The sequence below is a fragment of the Lissotriton helveticus genome, chromosome 7, assembly GCF_964261635.1.
Source record: "Lissotriton helveticus chromosome 7, aLisHel1.1, whole genome shotgun sequence".
In the NCBI taxonomy this organism is placed as follows: domain Eukaryota; kingdom Metazoa; phylum Chordata; class Amphibia; order Caudata; family Salamandridae; genus Lissotriton; species Lissotriton helveticus.
The window spans coordinates 849,314,882-849,333,091 of NC_136068.1; the positions used below are offsets into that span (position 1 = coordinate 849,314,882).

Sequence of the window (18,210 nt, forward strand, 5' to 3'; positions counted from 1 at the left end):
ATGAGGGACTTTCCATAGACAGTCTCTGGAAACTGGAACTCTCTCACACCCGGCGGGGAAGAAGCCCAAGTTGATCAAATTATACATTTTTGTACATACCCCTAGTGGTTAGCTATACTGCTGCCAGTAACCTATGAATGGCAGTAAGACATAGAAGGAAGAGAGAGTAGGGGCTTCCCCACACACACTTCCGGATGTCCGAAGAGGTGGATATGAGAGCTGCAGCTTCTTCAGGATGTACTCAACCTCAACCTTTAAGGATTCAATTTAGAGCTCTCTTATTTAACCATACAATCCGTCATGCAAGAAAATGGCCAACATCTTAATTGTTCAATGTATTTTAAAATAACAGTACATTGATCAACTATTAGAACGTTTACAAAAATAAATAACTTACTTGTTCTCCAGGTTGTTGGAATTTGCACAGTGCATAGATCATCTGCAGATTCATCTGCCGAGCTGCCAATGAAGTCAAAGCTAAGACAATTGAGGACAAGTTTAAGAAGATGCATTACCAGGCCCTGCTGGCTTTGGTCCTGAAGATTTAATGGCTTTGCCAGTATCTAAAAGTAAAAATGCAGAAAAGAAAACATGTATATTTAATAAGGTATCTTAGAGACCTATACTGATGTGCAATGTATGTTTTGCCACTGCCAACTAGTTCTTAAATCCATATTAGCACAATCAATAAAATGTCTTGCATCACAGGTTACTGTGGCACATGCATAAGCAGAATACAGCGGGGACGTTTGCTACTGAGGAACAGCAATACGCTCACCTTCATTGTCCCAGCGACTACGGATAAACAGAGGAACAAATCAGCCAAATGTAGGTTGTCATGGGGTTAATTTAAATAGATGGATGGGTGTTAATTGAAGGAAGAGATCATCTGGACTTCAATAGTTTGTATTAGCCTTTTATCATCTTTGAAACATGTGATATAAAGACATAAAGATTGACATAACCTAGGTAGTGCATGTGCGTTATAGTTACCGGAACATATGTAAAGGTTGAAAATTACAACAAATGTGATTCTAAAGCCCTGCACATGCCTTGTGGCCAGGGAGCTGTCGCGTGGCTTGGACCTGAAATGATCGGAGGCTGAAGCCTCTCAATCCCAGTTTAACTCATCTCTGAGTGGGAACCTACCCAGTCACCTCAACCCTATGTCTGCCACCTACTACCGAATTTCATTAAGGATTTTGCCGCCCTGACCAGCCCAATAGCCGAGGTTAACAAAGAACACTGTCAAACAGTCTATGAGGAAATATTCATCATTATCCAGTTTCCTTAGACATATTACAGGAAGCATTGTCCTCTACTGTACATGAGAAGAGGGAAGACAAGTAAGATGCAAAAAAGACTTTGCTGATATTTGGGGATTGGAAATTCTGAATATAATGTTGCTCTTTTCACTTGATAGTGAAAAGGGGTACCAATCCACCCATTTAAGATGGAAAACCTGAATCAGATTAGGTGGCCGAACTCCTTGCAGGGCATGGATAGGACTGTAAGACTATCCCAGGCTCATGAAATGGGCTCAAGGTGAGAAAGGATCGAGGACAACCCTCAGGAGTGTTTGAGAGACATGTGCATCTACAACCACGCTACAAGCTACCTCAGCTGTCAGAGCTGTTCCTTTAACACCCAGAGCAGTCTCTATGGGGTGTCATCAGATCTGAAACATGAAGGCCACTGTCAATGTAAAAAAAAATTGGCAGTTCGGTTCTGATTATGAACGAAAGTGAAAGCAGATGGAAGTGGATAAATCATGTCTAGAATGACTGCTTTCACAGACTGGTAAATTACACCAAGACGGCATGCATCTCTGAACTCTGATCCAAACTGATTGCTTGGCAGAAGAACACCTTACACTCCAAACTCTGCCTGTGTGGACCTAGTGCTAAAATGCAGATACTTCTAATATGTAGTGGAACATTACTCTAGCTTGTTGATGGGGGTGGTTAAGATATATTCCTTGTCCATAGGCAATATTTCATTTTCTAAACCCCACTCTTCCTCCACACCTCTAAGCAAACTTGTAGACATTTTTATATAAACCAGATGTCTATAGTGCAGTCTATAAGCCTGCCTCATGTTTTCGTAATGTGCGCGAAGATGGTTCTCCAATCCACTTTAATGATATTCAGTGGACACTCTCTTTCTTGGTTCCACCAATGGAAGATCCTGCAGCTAAACATGACCACTGCTGCTGGCCAAAGAATGAACTTGTATAATCTCTACTTCTTGCATATACCACACAGCAATATGCAGAACAGAGTCCGTAGCCATACAGAAAATGGCTGCAAATAGCAGCAGAGCAACAAAGAGTAGGATCAATTAGTCATCAATCCCCCACTGAAGGTGCACCCATAATAGAAATGCCATTTTTAAGATATGTTCATTCTTGAGGCCAACTTATCAGACTGTGACCCGGTACCAAAAGAGCAAGACACATAACTTTGGAGCGGTATTCAGACCAACAGAATACGACCATAGTAGTTTGGAGGGGCAGTATCTTTAAAACAAGTCTGAGACGTAGGAGTGTTTACTGGCAGCTCCCACCCTTCTGGGCAGCATACTCTTTACTTCACACACTGCATCTCAGTAACTGCAGACAAAGTGAACTGCCTGATAAACAACTTAACAGCCACACTGTAATTTAAGGTACTAGGGTGGTGGCTCCCGTGCCAGGATCCAAGCTTGCTCAGTTTCATTTTAATCTGAAACAACAGAACAACTGACCTTAATAAGTACACTTAGAGACTATGCATACAGGTTGTTCGCTTCTCAACTTGCAAAAACTTGGAGCATTTATTAAAAATTTGACAAACGTTTACTTTAAAACAATAGATGGAGCCCCCGCCCCTGCCTTCTGCGTGTACATATAGGGAAAAGACTGAAGAAAGCCTGTTGTATGTGACAGCAGAAAATGCTTATAGAGTACAAGAGGTATGAGTGACAAAGCTCTAGACTCTATTTTTTCAAAGAAAATGTGTTCATGATTGTGAATGGAAACTGAAAAACTGATATTTAGCAAGGGTTTTCTCATGCATATGACGTATTTGATTGATTAAAATAAGTCATATCTTTTTTACTCTATTTTTATTATTTTATTAGTTAGATAAATAAAATTAAAAGTGATATTCAGGCGTAGTTCCAGGTCAATGTTACATATATTGCAATCCCACCCGTCAAATATATTATAAAGCAAAGCATCTCCGCTAGATTTCAGTCATGTCACTCCAGTTTTTCTCTTGAAGTACAGTCAGAGTGGGTTTCAGAAGTTCTTTAGGCTGGTTGATGGTGGGTGGCATTTGGGCATAATAAGCCACCGAGTCATTGCAAATGGCTGCACTGCACAACCAAGCTTCATCAGCGGTGGAGGACCTCTCAACCAAGCCATAACTACTCCTCCGATTAGCCAACAAAAGTAGCAGAGACGCCAATCTACGCTCGGGTCTACCAAAGTCAGCAGGGAGTCTCAAAAGAGCCACTTATGGGGTCAATGGGTTCAAATGCGAAGGCTGACTCAAAATGTATGCTAATTTGTCCTCCACGTCAAGCCAAAAAAGCATTAATGGCTGGGCAAAGCCAGGCCAAATGGCTGTTAGCCAGGCTAACAGCTGGTGAGAGAGGCTGCTGAGGCTATGCGCTTCTCTGGCTTTTAATTTTAAACATTTTAGAAATATCGCGCTGTGTTTTTGATTTTACTTTGCCTTATGTATTGTTTGTTAAATTGTTGACCTGCTAACAATTTAATATCTACTTGCCTCTGATCGCCGCTCCTCGGCGCAACGCTTCTCTTTTACATCACTATACCTAGGCTCCAGGCACCGATCCGCCACGGCTTGTGCCGTTTGCAGCGGCGGTGGCCACGTGAGCACGAAATCCCTTCTCCGCCCCCACATCCTCACTTCCGCCCTGCTGGCCGATTGGCAGGTCAGCGGGCTAGTGTTTCTCTTCTTCCTGGTACTTAATGACGCAATGGCGTAAGCGCAGCGGACGAGCGCAGCGGGAGCGCCGACTTCGCGCCAAAGTCGTGCCAAAGTCCTGCCCGTCTGCGCCCATCCGCGCCAGGCCGGGACCAGGGCCATACCACCATGCCCATCTGCTCATTTACTCTTCGCAAGTATTACATTCTTTACATACCGGCTATTCACTTGATCCCGCCACACTTGCATGTATCACAGCACATGGTATTGCCCGTTCTAGCCCCCTCCAGCCCGGTCTCAGACCTGCTTCTTTTATCACTACACCGCCTGTTCCTAGCCCACGCGTCCCTATCCCTATCCCTGCCACTTCTGCTTTTTTGCTGAATACCAGATCCGCAGTGCGGCACCATACTGACATCTTCCATCTGCTGGACACTGAGAGCCCTGACTTGCTCTTCCTAACGGAAACCTGGTATCGCCAGGACTCTCTTCCTGATGTCCTGGCGGCCGTTCCCCCCTCGTATTCTGCCCTCCGTGCTGACCGTCCAAACGGGAAGACGGGGGGTGGAGTTGCTCTAATAGCGCGTGAGGGGCTACAATTTCAGACGCTGGCTTCTTCCACCTTGCCAACGTCAGACTGTTTAGTGGTACGGTCTGTTTCCTTTAAAACCCCTCTTACCTGTGTTTTGGTCTATCGTCCTCCCCAATTTTCCCCTGGTTTTATTATTTCATTTCAGGAACTCCTAGGCACTCTGTCCATCAATAATGCCTCAGTGCTAGTCCTTGGAGATTTTAACTTTTGGCCCGGCGATCCTGCTGAGGATGCAACATCCAAAGATTTTACGGCATTACTCCTTAGCCTGAACTTTTTGCAACATGTCCACACTCCTACACATAGGCAGGGGCACATACTTGATCAGATATGGACCCTTAACATCCCCATCTCGGCGCCCTCGGTACTGCCATGCGCTTGGTCGGACAACCATCTCTTGTCCTTCTCGTTGGCCCTTAACACCCCAGCCCCTCCACGCCATCCCAAAAACATTTGGACCCGGAATTGGAGTCGAGTTGACATCCCCACCTTGTGCAGCTCACTCCGCTCTTCCCTCCCGGCCCTAAAGGGTCTGGCTCTACATTCCCAGGTCACCACATTGGACAATTGGCTTGTCAAAACCTGCGACCATATAGCCCCATTTAAGCGGGTAACTATCAACCATGTTCACAATGCCAATAAGTGGTTTAGTCCAGCCCTAAAAGCCAAGAAACTTATAGTGCGACAAGCCGAACGTGCATGGCGCCGTGTTTACTGTCCCTCAGCTAGGCAGCTTTATGTCACAGCTCTCTCTGAATACAAGTCGCAAAAAAAGACTACTTCTCTGGACGCATTATGGCGGCTGAGAACCAGCCACGAGAGATCTTCGCGATGGTCCATGAGTTGGCCGCCTCTGACAGGACCCAGTCAAAAATTCCCCCTTCACAGACTTTGTGTAACTCCCATAACGAGTTTTTTATAGAAAAAGTGGCTACCATTAAGGTTAATATTCCCCCCCCTCACCCTCTTTCTGTGAGTGTCCCATTCCCACCAATAGCCAGTCTTTAGCCCACATTCCCCCTCTGACTCTGGACTCACTTCCCCCTCTTCTTAGACGGGTGAAATCTGGCTCCCCCGCTGACACCTGCCCAGCACGTATACTATAGATTGTCCCTCTCCCGCCCTTACCCTACTAAACAATTCATTTGAACAGGGCATTGTCCCCTCTTCCTTTAAGGCTGCTACGATCATCCCCATTCTAAAAAAACCCGGGGCAGACCCCGGTGCCCCGGCCAACTATCGGCCAATTTCCCTCCTTCCTTTTTTAGGGAAGATTGCTGAATCCCATCTTACTCAGGTCTTAAGCTCCTTCATTGAGAGCAGCAAGTATCTCGCCCCCTGCCAAGCAGGCTTCCGCCCCCGCCATTCCACAGAGAAGGTGGTCATTTCAGTCCTGGACCGACTCAGGGAGGGATTGGACTCCAGCGTGCCTCAGGCCCTCGTTTTATTAGATCTGTCCGCCGCCTTTGACACGGTGGACCATTCAATTCTTTTGCGCCGTGTCAAGTCGGCGGGCATCGAGGGCTCCCCTTTGGCCTGGCTGGAGTCCTTCCTTTCCGATCGCTCCCAGGCTGTCCACCTGGCAGAATTCACTGCTCCTTCTCGTAGAATCACTTGTGGGGTTCCCCAGGGCTCTTCCCTTTCCCCTCTACTTTTTAATTTATACATTTTCCCTCTTCTCTTTGCTTTGCAGCACATGGAGGTCGTGGTGTATAATTATGCCGACGACCTCCAACTTATTTTTGATTTGTCCCCGACCTCGCCAGGTCAAACCGGCTTCCAGTCCGTGATGCTATTCATCCGTGAATGGATGAATACGAACCATCTTAAACTAAATCCGGACAAAACGGAGCTGGTTTTGACGGGCGGTATCGGCAATCCTTGGTCACCTCTTCTCTGGCCACCATCCTTGGGTGCCCCCCCCCACTCCCTCCCCATCAGTTAAAACGCTGGGCATTATTCTTAATCACCAACTCACACTTCATTCACACATTAGCTCAGTTGTTTCTTCTTGTTTTTTTTCTTTACGGACCATCAGGAAAATATCCCGTTTCTTTTCTGTTCCCGCCCTTAAATTGATTATAATGGCCATGGTTTTGTCAAAAATTGATTACGGGAACATCGTTTATAATGGTGCTCCCACATATGCCCTTCACCGCCTTCAGCTGGTCCAGAACCAGGCAGCTCGCCTGGTTTATGGCCTGGCTAAGTCACACCATTCCACCCCTCTCTTGAAAGCCCTTCATTGGCTTCCTATTAAACAGCGGGCACTGTTTAAATTGGGATGCCTTACTTTTCAAGCCCGAGCGGGCACTGCCCCGGCATTTATCAATTCTGCTGTCACGAACTACTGCCCGCCGAGAGCTCTTCGTTCCTCTTCCCTGGGCTTGCTGGCAGTACCACGCTTTAAGAAGAAAAGAGCTGGTGGTCAGAAATTCTCAGTTCTGGCCCCCACCTTCTGGAATGCCCTCCCACCTTCAATAAGACTCTTGCCCTCCTATATGGAATATCGTAGGGCCTTAAAAACCCTTTTGTTCCAGCAAGCGTTTAACTGCTAGCCTACTGTTCTCTGCCTGCTTGTTCTTGCCACTGCTGCCTTTAAGCACCAAGAAACTGCCAAGTACACGAGCGCTCTATAAATGCTTTTAAATTCAAATTCAAATTCAAATGTAGGACTCCCGCTGGATTGGTTACGCATCTTTAGCACTGAGCATCTGAGGTTGTGTCAAATTTAGATATTAATTTAGGAGTGCAGTACAGACGGTTAAGAGACCTGAAATGCAAATGTTTATGCTTGTAGTACAAAGAAATCAGCTTTAGCTAAGCATATCAATACAGCCATGTTTTTTAAGGATCTCTTATACGAGATAAGGCTCCCATATTCAGATGGGTTGATGTATCCTATAAAGTAATGCAGCTTACAGGCGTTCATGCAGACTAGAAAAATGTTGAAATGAAGACAATGTAGTGGCGCTGTATTTCCTAAGAAACAAAAATGAATGCTGTTTCTTACCTCTTTGAGAAGAGAGCACGCTAACATTACAATATCCTTCAAAGAGGAGTCACGGAATGAGGTAGCTATTTTACGATGTTTCGACGACGGCCTTGAATAATCAACCTAAAAATTAAAATATTGAAAGAATTAGAATAAAAATGAATGCATTCGCAATACAATGACGAAAAAATCATAGAACCAAGTATATCTTCGGTATTTGAAGAGATTATCGGTGAAGTTAGACGTCTGCAAAATCCTTTCAAATAAGTCTTTCTTGGTAGACTCAAAAAAGAGCAGCATGGTGTACAGATGGAAGAAGAAAATGGTACTTATCTGTAACTGTGGTTCTCCAGCAATTTAAATAGATGTTTGCTCTGGATATTCCTCGGAATTTTTGTTTAATACATTTTGCCTAGCATTTGTGAATGAACACCAAGAGATTAGAGAGGACAAGCAAACTCAACATGAAGACCATGTGTGAATATAAGGCGGAAGGCATAACTTCACAGTAATATTTTAAATGAGAACATTTGAAGACTATTTCTTTGCAAAAAAAAAGAGTACTACAACAAATAAAATGCTTTCAAACAGATACTCACATGGTTTCACTTGGAGAACACTAGAGACTCAATCAAAAACCCCCAAACTTGCACATTGGGTAAATGCAGTCAGGGTTCGGTAAATAACACGTGATAAATAACACTGATTATCAGTTTTTACCACATACCGTAGGATTGGTATTTAACACAGGTGAAATGTGTGCTAATTACCGCATGTGGTAAATAGCATACCCAATAAATAGCAAAGGCACAACATATAAGGAAAGGCTAATTTTCCTGGAATGAGTACATAAATCCCTAGAGAGCGGAAACATCCACAACAACACACAGAAGGAACTCATGACACCCCCAAAGTAAAATTCCTTCCTATGTGAAAGTGTACAGGTATTTATTTTGTGGGGACAAAGCACATTGAAACAAGACACACTAAATCCATTGCTATCCTCTGATATTGCTGTCATCACAAGCATAAACCTGCCAAGATCTTCGATCATGGATCCCAACACTGATAGGAAGTACACGTTTACGGATCCTGAGCTGCAGGTTCTGACCAAGGAGGTGGTGATACATCATGATTGTCAAACGTAACAAGTTATGTTGAAGATGCAGCCACAAAAAAAAAAAAAATGCCAATGCAATGGATGGAAATAATAGACAAAATCAATACTTTGTCAACATTCCCACATGGTGTTAAGAACATTAAAAGCAGGTCCCAAACCTTGAGATGCAAGGTACTTCAGTTAGTTGACAAGCACAAACACTAACAAATGTCTAGTGTGGAAGATGTGAAAGAATGTTCATGGTCAGAAGAATCGAAAGTAAGAGATATAAGAGTTGTAATGGAAGTACATGTGATTGTTAAAAAGATGACTCGCTGAGAAACCTCATCATTGTGACATGGATCCATGTATGTGATGTCATGGGGGCTAATAACTCTCTAATGGTGCTGTTGACATGTATTGAGATAGGACTTCAACAACCATAATGCACTGTAATCTTGATGAGTGGTTGACTTGTCTTCTCAGTAAGATGCGAGTGAAGTGGAATGGAAGTGTGAGATGCTGCAATCAGCGTGTGGGAGTTTCACCTATGCATGACTGTTTATGTAGGTCTAAGCCTGTGTGCAGCTGTGTGCGTGATTTTATTTTTTCTCCCAAACAGGGCTTGTGCTGTGGGTTTTTTTTATGCATTATTGTGTTTATATTAGCTTTTTTGTACCATCTTACAGCTTTTCTTTCATTACCTAAACTTTCAGGAATTTTTACCACCTGCTTTTGACTAGAGGTATTTTAATGTGATCATTTCCACTTGTAACTGGGTATTATTTGCCACATGTTATCATTTGCATTAGGTAAATATCACACGCGGTAAATAGTGCACGTGGACTACAGACATGTGGTATTTAGCAGATGTGATAAATACCACATGGAGCTTTGAACTTGTGATCAGACGAGTCTGAAAATGCATGTGCTATTTACCCTGGTGTGCTGCAATTACCACAACACCTAACTCATATCAGGGCCTACATAGTGCCCCCAAATCATTAAAGGATTTCCACTGTTCTGCAGACGACCATGATTCCATCCTGTAACCAGTATCACTTCTGGAAACAATAGAACTCTTAGATTCTGATATAGAATCTCCTTCCACTCGGCTGCCGGGCTCAGAATCCCATAAAAACACCATCCTGTAAGACTGCCAGAAATCTGGCAAGACTTTTCTCACCAATCTCTTTGCTCGTAAGCAGAATAAGAAATATTCTGTGCAGCATGACATGATTCCATTAAGGATTCACCTTAAAGTTAGAGAGCAACTTCACATTGCATGCAATTACAACGCTGTAATTACAACGACCGCGTTGTTACATTGCATTCAAATTGCCTCGCAAGTCACTACAACGACTTGTGGTAGGGGGCAGAAGGTGTTGGATTTACAGTGCAACACCTTCCCTGATGTTGCAAAAACTGGAGTAGGAATAGGAATAGTAAATTATAATATTCCTAAATCCAGCGTGTTGTAATGGCATGCGATGTATTACATACATTCTAACAACATATATTCATTCTGAGGTGACCAGGATTAGTTGAACTCAGCCCATCCCCACATTATGTAGGACTTTCACATAAGCGGGATCAGTGAGAATGCATAAAGCAGACCTGGTGACTAATTGGCTCTAAAGAAAAATCCTATTCCAAAGGAAGTGTGGTACACAACACTGTGAAAGATTTATTTTCTGGGTTGTGGTGAACAGTCCACATGTGGGCGTCACTAACTCCAGAACATCATGTCCACAATATTTGTGGTAGTTTTCCGACACATGATCTTCAAGTAAGTGACAATGTAAAACTTCTGCCCACTCGTTCAGTGACCCCAAAAGATGGACTGCTACTGGAAAGATGTAATTCTGCCTGACTGCCCTCTTAACACAGGGTCCAGGACCCCACACCATCCTGTCTAATGATATATTTAATGGGGTTTGAACTGTCCGATAGTTTTGCATTGTACTCCTGGGTATGGAGGAGAAGACGACCTTCAGAGCCATGTGAACTGCTTACAGCTCCAAAATGTTTATGTGTAGCCGATGCTTCAACACGGACAAAACTGCTGGGCCAAAATGTCACTTACATATGCCCACAAGTCCAACAAATAGGCATCCATGGCCATTGTAACCTGTTGATGAGGGGATGGAATGGGAAACCTACAGTGAGGTTGAATGGGCTCTTCCACCAGTGTAGTTCTGGAAGACCAGACTGAAAAATACGAACCACAGTCAAAAGGCTCCCCAGGCTCCACTGAAAGGCCCTCATAAGCCATCTGGCATACCGCATCAACAGAAAGCAAAAGCATAAAGTCTAAGAGGCATGGACTTGTAGAACAGAGATGTGAACGTGATTCAGAATTATATCCTGAAAAAGTCTTCCTGTAGATAGAGCCCAGCATTGGACCTAGGAAGGTCAGCACCTGGTGGGGATGAAATAGGACTTCTGGACATGGTTGTGAAGTCTGAGTCATGCAGGTGAGTTATGGTGCACTGAAGAGGTATCAAGGCTATTGCAGAACAGTCTGGCCTTCATCACAGTCGTCCAAGTATGGTAATGCATTGACCCGTGACCTTCTGAGTGAAGCAGCTACAAAGGCCAACATTTTGCTCAATACTTGTCAAGCCAAAAGATAAAACCAAAAACTAGAAGTGTTGAGACCCTGAAGGTGAAGCAAAGTAGGCATTCTGACGGGTCAGTGACACCATCTTATACCTTTCATTGTGGTTAGGCAGAGCCTGACTCATGGAAAGCATTTTGAATCTGCCCTGCAGAATAAAGTGTTGAAAAGATGAAGATCCAGGATGGATCTGAGGCCTAGTCTTTTTTTGGGAAAGTAAAATCCTGTGTCCCTCCTCTGCTGAAATCGACTAGATTCGCCCTTTACCTCATCACTGATTTCCTTGTAAGCACTCTGTGTTGTTTTGAGGAGGTGCCTGGCTCCCACACTGCTGGGCGCCATATTGAAAGTGACTATTTGCCTTTTTGATGAGATTATATTTTAATGTTCGCACGTTTATTTTAATTAACGTTCTGTTACCAGTATTCATTCCCTCATAGGAGAGCCTGTGAGGTTTTGCGGGGTTACAGGACCCTGGTTTTGCACCCTTTTAGTATCGCCACTTATTTTTAGGCTCCTTCTGCAAGCACCGATATTTTTGACACGCACCCCTCGTATGGAGAGTTATTTAAAGCCATTATCTGCGCATCTGCACAGCTTTGCTGAGCATGACTGGATTCGCCCTTTACCTCATCACCGATTTCCTTGTAGGCACTCTGTGCTATAGGCACGATGTGCTGGTTGCGGGAAGATGCTTGGCTCCCACATTACTGGGCACCATATTGAAAGAGACTGTTTTCTTTTTGACGATGTTTTGTTTTAATGTTCACACGTTTATTTTAGTTAACTTTCTGTTACCAGTATTTATTCCCTCATAACCTGTGAGGGTTTGCGGGGTTGCTGGACCCTGGATTTGCAGCCTTTTAGTTGTGCCACCTGTTTTTAGGATTGCGCTGCAAAGGGTGGAACACCACTGATAGTTTGAGGTGTTGGCGTTGCAAATAATAATGCAACGCTAATAGCTCATACATTCAGGAATGCGAGACCTTGTGCATTGCATATGCTTGTGTAGTGAGCCAGGAACCAACATTGTATGTCTCAGTGCAGTACCGCAAGCTGTTCCTAGAGGTCCCTAGTGAGCAAGGATCCAGCACTGCATGTCTAGTTGTAGTACCGTAAGCTGCTCCTAGGGTAAAACACCTTCACTCCGCATTTTTTATTCTGCATACCGTCACTCTGCATACCTTCACTCCGCAAGTACTATTACTCCGCATTACTATTATATCGCAAACCATTACAACTTATATGCTTTTACCACGCATGCTTTTACAACGAAATTTGTTTTAAAAGCATGAATGGTAAAAGCATATGTTTTTTAATTTTAAGTTTAAGGTATGTATATGGTTTTAGTTTGGGGGTGTTGTGGTATATGTTTTAGGGGTTCAGGGGTATTTTAAGGGTTAAGGGATAGGTTTGGGTATTGGGGTTCAGGGGTATTTTTAGATTTGAGGGTAGGTTTGGGTTTTGGGGTACAGGGTTATTTTTAGGGTATAGGGCTAGCGTTTGGTTTTGGGGTACAGGGGTATTTTTAGGGTATAGGGCTAGTGTTGGGTTTTGGGGTACAGGGGTATTTTTAGGGTTCAGGAGTAGGTTTGGGGTTTGGGGTACAGGGGTGTTTTAGGGTTCAGGAGTAGGTTTGGGTTTTGGGGTACAGGGGTATTTTAGGGTTCAGGGGTAGGTTTGGGTTTTGTGGTACAGGGGTGTTTTTAGGGTTCAGGGGTAGGTCTGAGTTTTGGGGTACAGGGGTGTTTAAAGGTTATGGGGTAGGTTTGGGGGTACAGGGGTGTTTTTAGGATTCAGGGTTAGGTTTGGGTTTTGGGGTACAGGGGTGTTTTTAGGGTTCAGGGTTAGCTTTGGGTTTTGGGGTACAGGGGTGTTTTTAGGGTTCAGGGTTAGTTTTGGGTTTTGGGGTACAGGGGTGTTTTAGGGTTCAGGAGTAGGTTTGGGTTTTGGGGTACAGGGGTATTTTAGGGTTCAGGGTTAGGTTTGGGTTTTGGGGTACAGGGGTATTTTAGGGTTCAGGAGTAGGTTTGAGTTTTGGGGTACAGGGGTATTTTAGGGTTCAGGGGTAGGTTAGGGTTTTGGGGTACAGGGGTGTTTTTAGGGTTCAGGGTCAGGTTTGGGTTTTGGGGTACAGGGGTATTTTTAGGGTTCAGGGCTAGGTTTGGGTTTTGGGGTACAGGGGTGTTTTTAGGGTTCAGAGTTAGCTTTGGGTTTTGGGGTACAGGGGTGTTTTAGGGTTCAGAGTTAGGTTTGGGTTTTGGGGTACAGGGGCATTTTAGGGTTCAGGGCTAGGTTTGGGTTTTGGGGTACAGGGGTATTTTAGGGGTACAGGGGTATTTTTAGGGTTCACGGATAGGTTTGAGTTTTGGGGTACAAGGGTATTTTAGGGTTCAAGTATAGGTTTGAGTTTTGGGGTACAGGGGTATTTTTAGGGTTCAGGGCTAGATTTGGGTTTTGGGGTACAGGGGTGTTTTTAGGGTTCAGGGTCAGCTTTGGGTTTTGGGGTACAGGGGTGTTTTAGGGTTCCAGAGTAGGTTTGGGTTTTGGGGTACATGGGTATTTTAGGGTTCAGGGTTAGGTTTGGGTTTTGGGGTACAGGGGTATTTTAGGGTTCAGGGCTAGGTTTGGGTTTTGGGGTACAGGGGTATTTTAGGGGTACATGGGTATTTTTAGGGTTCAGGGCTAGGTTTGAGTTTTGGGGTACAGGGGTATTTTAAGTGTCAAGATGGGTTAGTGTTTAAGGGTACTGGGGTATTTTAAGGAAAAAGAGTGGGTTAGTATTTTGGGGTGCAGGGGTATTTTAAAGGTCCAGGGTGGGATTATTTTTTAGGGTAAAAAGGGTATAAAAAAAAAAATATATATATATATATATAATTAATTAATATATATATAAATAAATATTATTTACATAAATATATGTATATAGATACACACACACACACACACACACACACATATATATATATATAGCGAGTATTTTTACTGTTTATAACTTTATCATACATGCCTTTGCGTTGTAAAGGCATGCGTGGTAAAGTTATTTGCGGGCAAAAAATGTGCGAAATGATGGTACTACGGAGTAATTGTATCCACGTTGTTATAAATGCGGAGTAATGGTATGCAGAGTGTTCGTTTGCGGGATATCATCATATATTCGCTCCTAGAGGTCTCTAGTGAGCAAGGCGCCAGCACTGCATGTCTACAAAGTTGGAGTTATTGGCATTATAAATGGCAATGTTTTTTACCTACCCATGCTGCAGAGTTCAGTAGCATATGTTGCCAAAGGGGGGCCTCTTTTGGTCACATATGGTACAGCACCCTGTAGAAGATATGGTAATTCCACTCTACCTATAATGCATTGCACATTCAAATAGCTATGTCTATGTATACAATTAGTAGCTTTAAAATGTGACAAAAGAATTATTACATTAATTTCGGATTAGGTTGTACTCAGTGTGGAGCGGATGAAGGGAAATTTATAGACGGTCTCATATAAATGTGAGATGTTCTAGTGAGTGAAGTAACCACTGCCAGCCTAGCTTAGGACCAAGTGTGTGTCCTGTCTGAAGCCTTTTAAGAAAATATTGCCTTGAAACTGTAATTAAAACCTAGGGGGTAACAACACATCTAACAGGAGGTGTCCTCATGGGAGGTTAAGGTTACAAGGAGAGACAAGGCGGGACTAAGGAGGGACTACTAAGCTTATTGACCAATGTAAAGCCACCATTTAACAAAGGACAGTGGCCAATTAAAAGGATGGGTGGAAAGTGGGCGGAGGTTTATGCTCCATATCCAGAATACAGCATTCACAAAGAGATGATGGATGGAGTGCTGGAAGTTTTCAGACACTGACCCCCAGTCACAGATCTGGGTTGAATCAATCATCATTCTTTAGCTCACTTCACCACCCCAGTTCAGACCCAGCCATATGCAAATCCGTCTTGACCCTGTGCCTCATGGGAACAGTCCAGACAGAACTGCCAAGCCAGGTTTCCCTGGACCGTAAACGGGTCCTAGGATTTTTGTTTCCACTCCAGGCATGACCTGGCTAGGCAGTTCGGACTGGACTGTTCCCATGAGGCACAGGGTTAAGACTGATTTGCATATGGCCAGGTCTAAACTGGGGTGGCATGGTGAGCAAAAGAATGATGGATTTTAGTCAGATCTCTTGACTGGGGGTGAATGTTTTGATTTGTTCTGCATTCCGTCCATCAATTGTGTTTCATATCCTGAATACAGCATGTCTCGAAGAGACAGCGCAAGCGCTGCCTAGGCGAGACCTAAAACGGGGGGAAGGGTGCTTAGCCATATTTCATAAAGATTCTCTTATGGACAAATCTGACAGCTTCATCTCCGGATTGCAAATCTCTTTCTGTTTTGAGCTCACAAAAAAACAATATTTCAAAGGACTGCTCATATACAGCCCGCCCGGCCCTAGGAAGTAATTTTGGAAAGTACTTTGGTTCACAGTTTGAAGCCGGTGTATGCGCTAAGATTTCACCATAATAGGTGATTTTAATTTTCATCTTGAGGCCATCACACACAAAGAGACAATGGCTCTTCTGGAAACTATGAGTGCAGTAGGCCTCTTGCAAGTACTACACAAGTCCGCCCATCGGCAGGCCATACACTAGATGAGATTTCTCAAATAATCCCCAAATTATATTCAAGGATATCCTGCAGCTTCCTGGTCCGACCATCATGCAATTATCTTTTAAATTAGTATTTCACAGCTATTCCAATCTAGAAAATGTGTGTAGTAGTCCAACCAGTTTTTGTGCCTGGAACAAAATAGATAGCCTTCGGGGCAAAGAGGGTCCGGGCATGAAAGTTTCCAAGTTCAGGCTTAGAATCTATCACTTCTTACAACTGCCACTCAATGCAGTGGTATAAGTTAACATACTACTAGAATAGGTTGCAACATTCGCATTGTAAAGAAATACATTGTTTTAAATTTCGAAGTGCCTTTATCAATTATGTACTAGACTCTCTGAACCAAGCAACAGCATAGCCCTTATTCTCTTCCTCCTGAAGCCAGCGCGGAAGGTCGGCGCTGCTCATGGTGATACTGCACCAGCCAAATGGAACAACAAATGGTTTTGAAGCGAAAGTGATCTAACTAAGCAAGCTTTACAACCATTATTTTTCCTAGAAGCACAGTATGTATGTAATGTGGCCATCATGGCCCCCAGAAACCAAACTGGCCCGCTCCTTCCCAGTCTGCCAGAGAAACGCTTGATGGCCGATTGGGCGAGACTGGGCCTGGAAGAGACCAGGATTTCCATCACATAAATTACAGAAAAATCTAATTTTGGATGCATAATTTGACATGTGCAAAACATTCTGGGCGAGAAAACGTTCTGGGATTTAGGCAAGCCAAACCATCCCACTGTTTACGTTTTATAAATGATAGAAGATGGGTGTCGCCAGGCGCAAGGACAGGCTGGGCTGCAACCCAATCTTTGTTTTTTTGTTCTAGACACTAATCCTTGGGCCAGAACTCAATATAGGATACATGGTCCTTGTTTGCTCTGCACACTACACTGAAGAAGATGCGCCCGGTGGACACCAGGACAGTGGGAAGATCACAAAAAAAATGCTGTCAGAGTATTCACAGAATCTGACAGTTCACCACTGTGCTGAGGAGAGTGCATTAGAGCAAGAAAGAGACAAAGGTTGAAACTATGTCTTTGTTTTTCACTGGAGGTGGACCAGCCGTGCTTAGAAGAGTGGGGTGCTTATGGGGATCCTTAGGGGACACACTTACTGTGAACCTCTTGACAGGTTTTTAGCCTCTTTGCCCACGGAGTTAATACGTTGCTGGGGCAACGGCATAGTGTAAGGCACAAGGAGCAGGCGCAAACGTCTGTCGAGACCCTAGTGCACTTTCTATAATATTGTCATTGGTGCCCAATGCAATTTCTGCGTCACTTCAAGGAGGGCAGCTTGAGGGTAGGTTCCCAAATCTGCCTATCCAGAGGGATATAAAGACTGGACTGCCTTTATGGCTGGTGGAGCAGGCCATTGACAGGATGTTATGGCCACTACTACAAACAATCTTGGTGTCTAGTGGGCTTCCGCCCCTCTGGGGCAGGCAAATCAGGAGTAAACGCTCCAATATTCCTTGCCCAGAAGGGTAGAAAGACTGCTGGGGTTCGTGGGGTGCCTCTGACACTTTTCTCAGCTCCCGAGGTTAATTGTAGCATGCACAGGCATGAACAGGAAGGCTTCAAGAGTGAGCGAAGAAGGGGAGGGAAGGGGGATGGGAAAGTTAGCAAGACAGTGGGAGAGAGAGAAGAAGAGATGAAAGAATAGGAGAGAGAGAGAGAATGAATGAATGAATAGGAAAAGATTAGGCGAGGAGACTAAAGGAGTGGGCTGGTTTGAGGATTTTTGCCAAGGCTGCTTTTTGTTCCCTAGTCTTGACCTGACTGGGTCTGTGCCCAGTGTAGAGAAAGGAGTGAAAAGAGAAGGAGCCAAAAGGCACCCTCCACTTACACTATCCAAAGTGATGACATCAGACCGCCATGCACGCTGATCTTCATTCACAGCAAAAAATAAATTCTCAAGCTTCTGGGGAAGCTCTTCCGCTGAAGCTCTTCCCCAGCAGCCAAAGGGAGGCGCTCTAAAAGCTAAACCCTCTGGTGCAAGCACCAAAGCGATTCCCTGCTTTAGGGGGATGATGTGATGTTCACTTCCACAGCACTGTAAAGGTAGTGTGGAAGATGCTGAGTTAAAGGGGTTACATCCAGAATCAAAGGAATTGCAGAAACATCCAGGCGTAGTGGGTATTATGGTTAGAGATGGAAGCAAAGGGCATTTTGGAGGGGAGCGATGAAAGGAGGAGAGAGTCGGTGTTTGGGGAACAAGAGAATAAAAAGAAAAATGAGAATAGGGAAAGAGGATTAAAGTCAATATAGTGTTTAAACAGGTTATTAGGTGTTTGTGGAATTGAAGGAGGTCTTC

At 44.1% G+C, this 18,210-nt stretch overlaps 1 protein-coding gene across 2 annotated transcripts in view; it reads right to left on the reverse strand.

The window, feature by feature from the left end:
• The window catches only part of RANBP17 (RAN binding protein 17), a 1,522,743-nt gene that overhangs the window by 1,257,298 nt on the left and 247,235 nt on the right, over positions 1–18,210 (reverse strand). For both annotated transcript variants that reach the window (XM_078653359.1, XM_078653358.1), the window contains exons 6-7: positions 7,541–7,645; positions 398–563 (exon numbers count right to left, since the gene is read on the reverse strand). In XM_078653359.1, the coding sequence (XP_078509485.1) occupies positions 398–563; positions 7,541–7,645 (271 nt within the window). The remainder of the gene's footprint in view (positions 1–397; positions 564–7,540; positions 7,646–18,210) is intronic.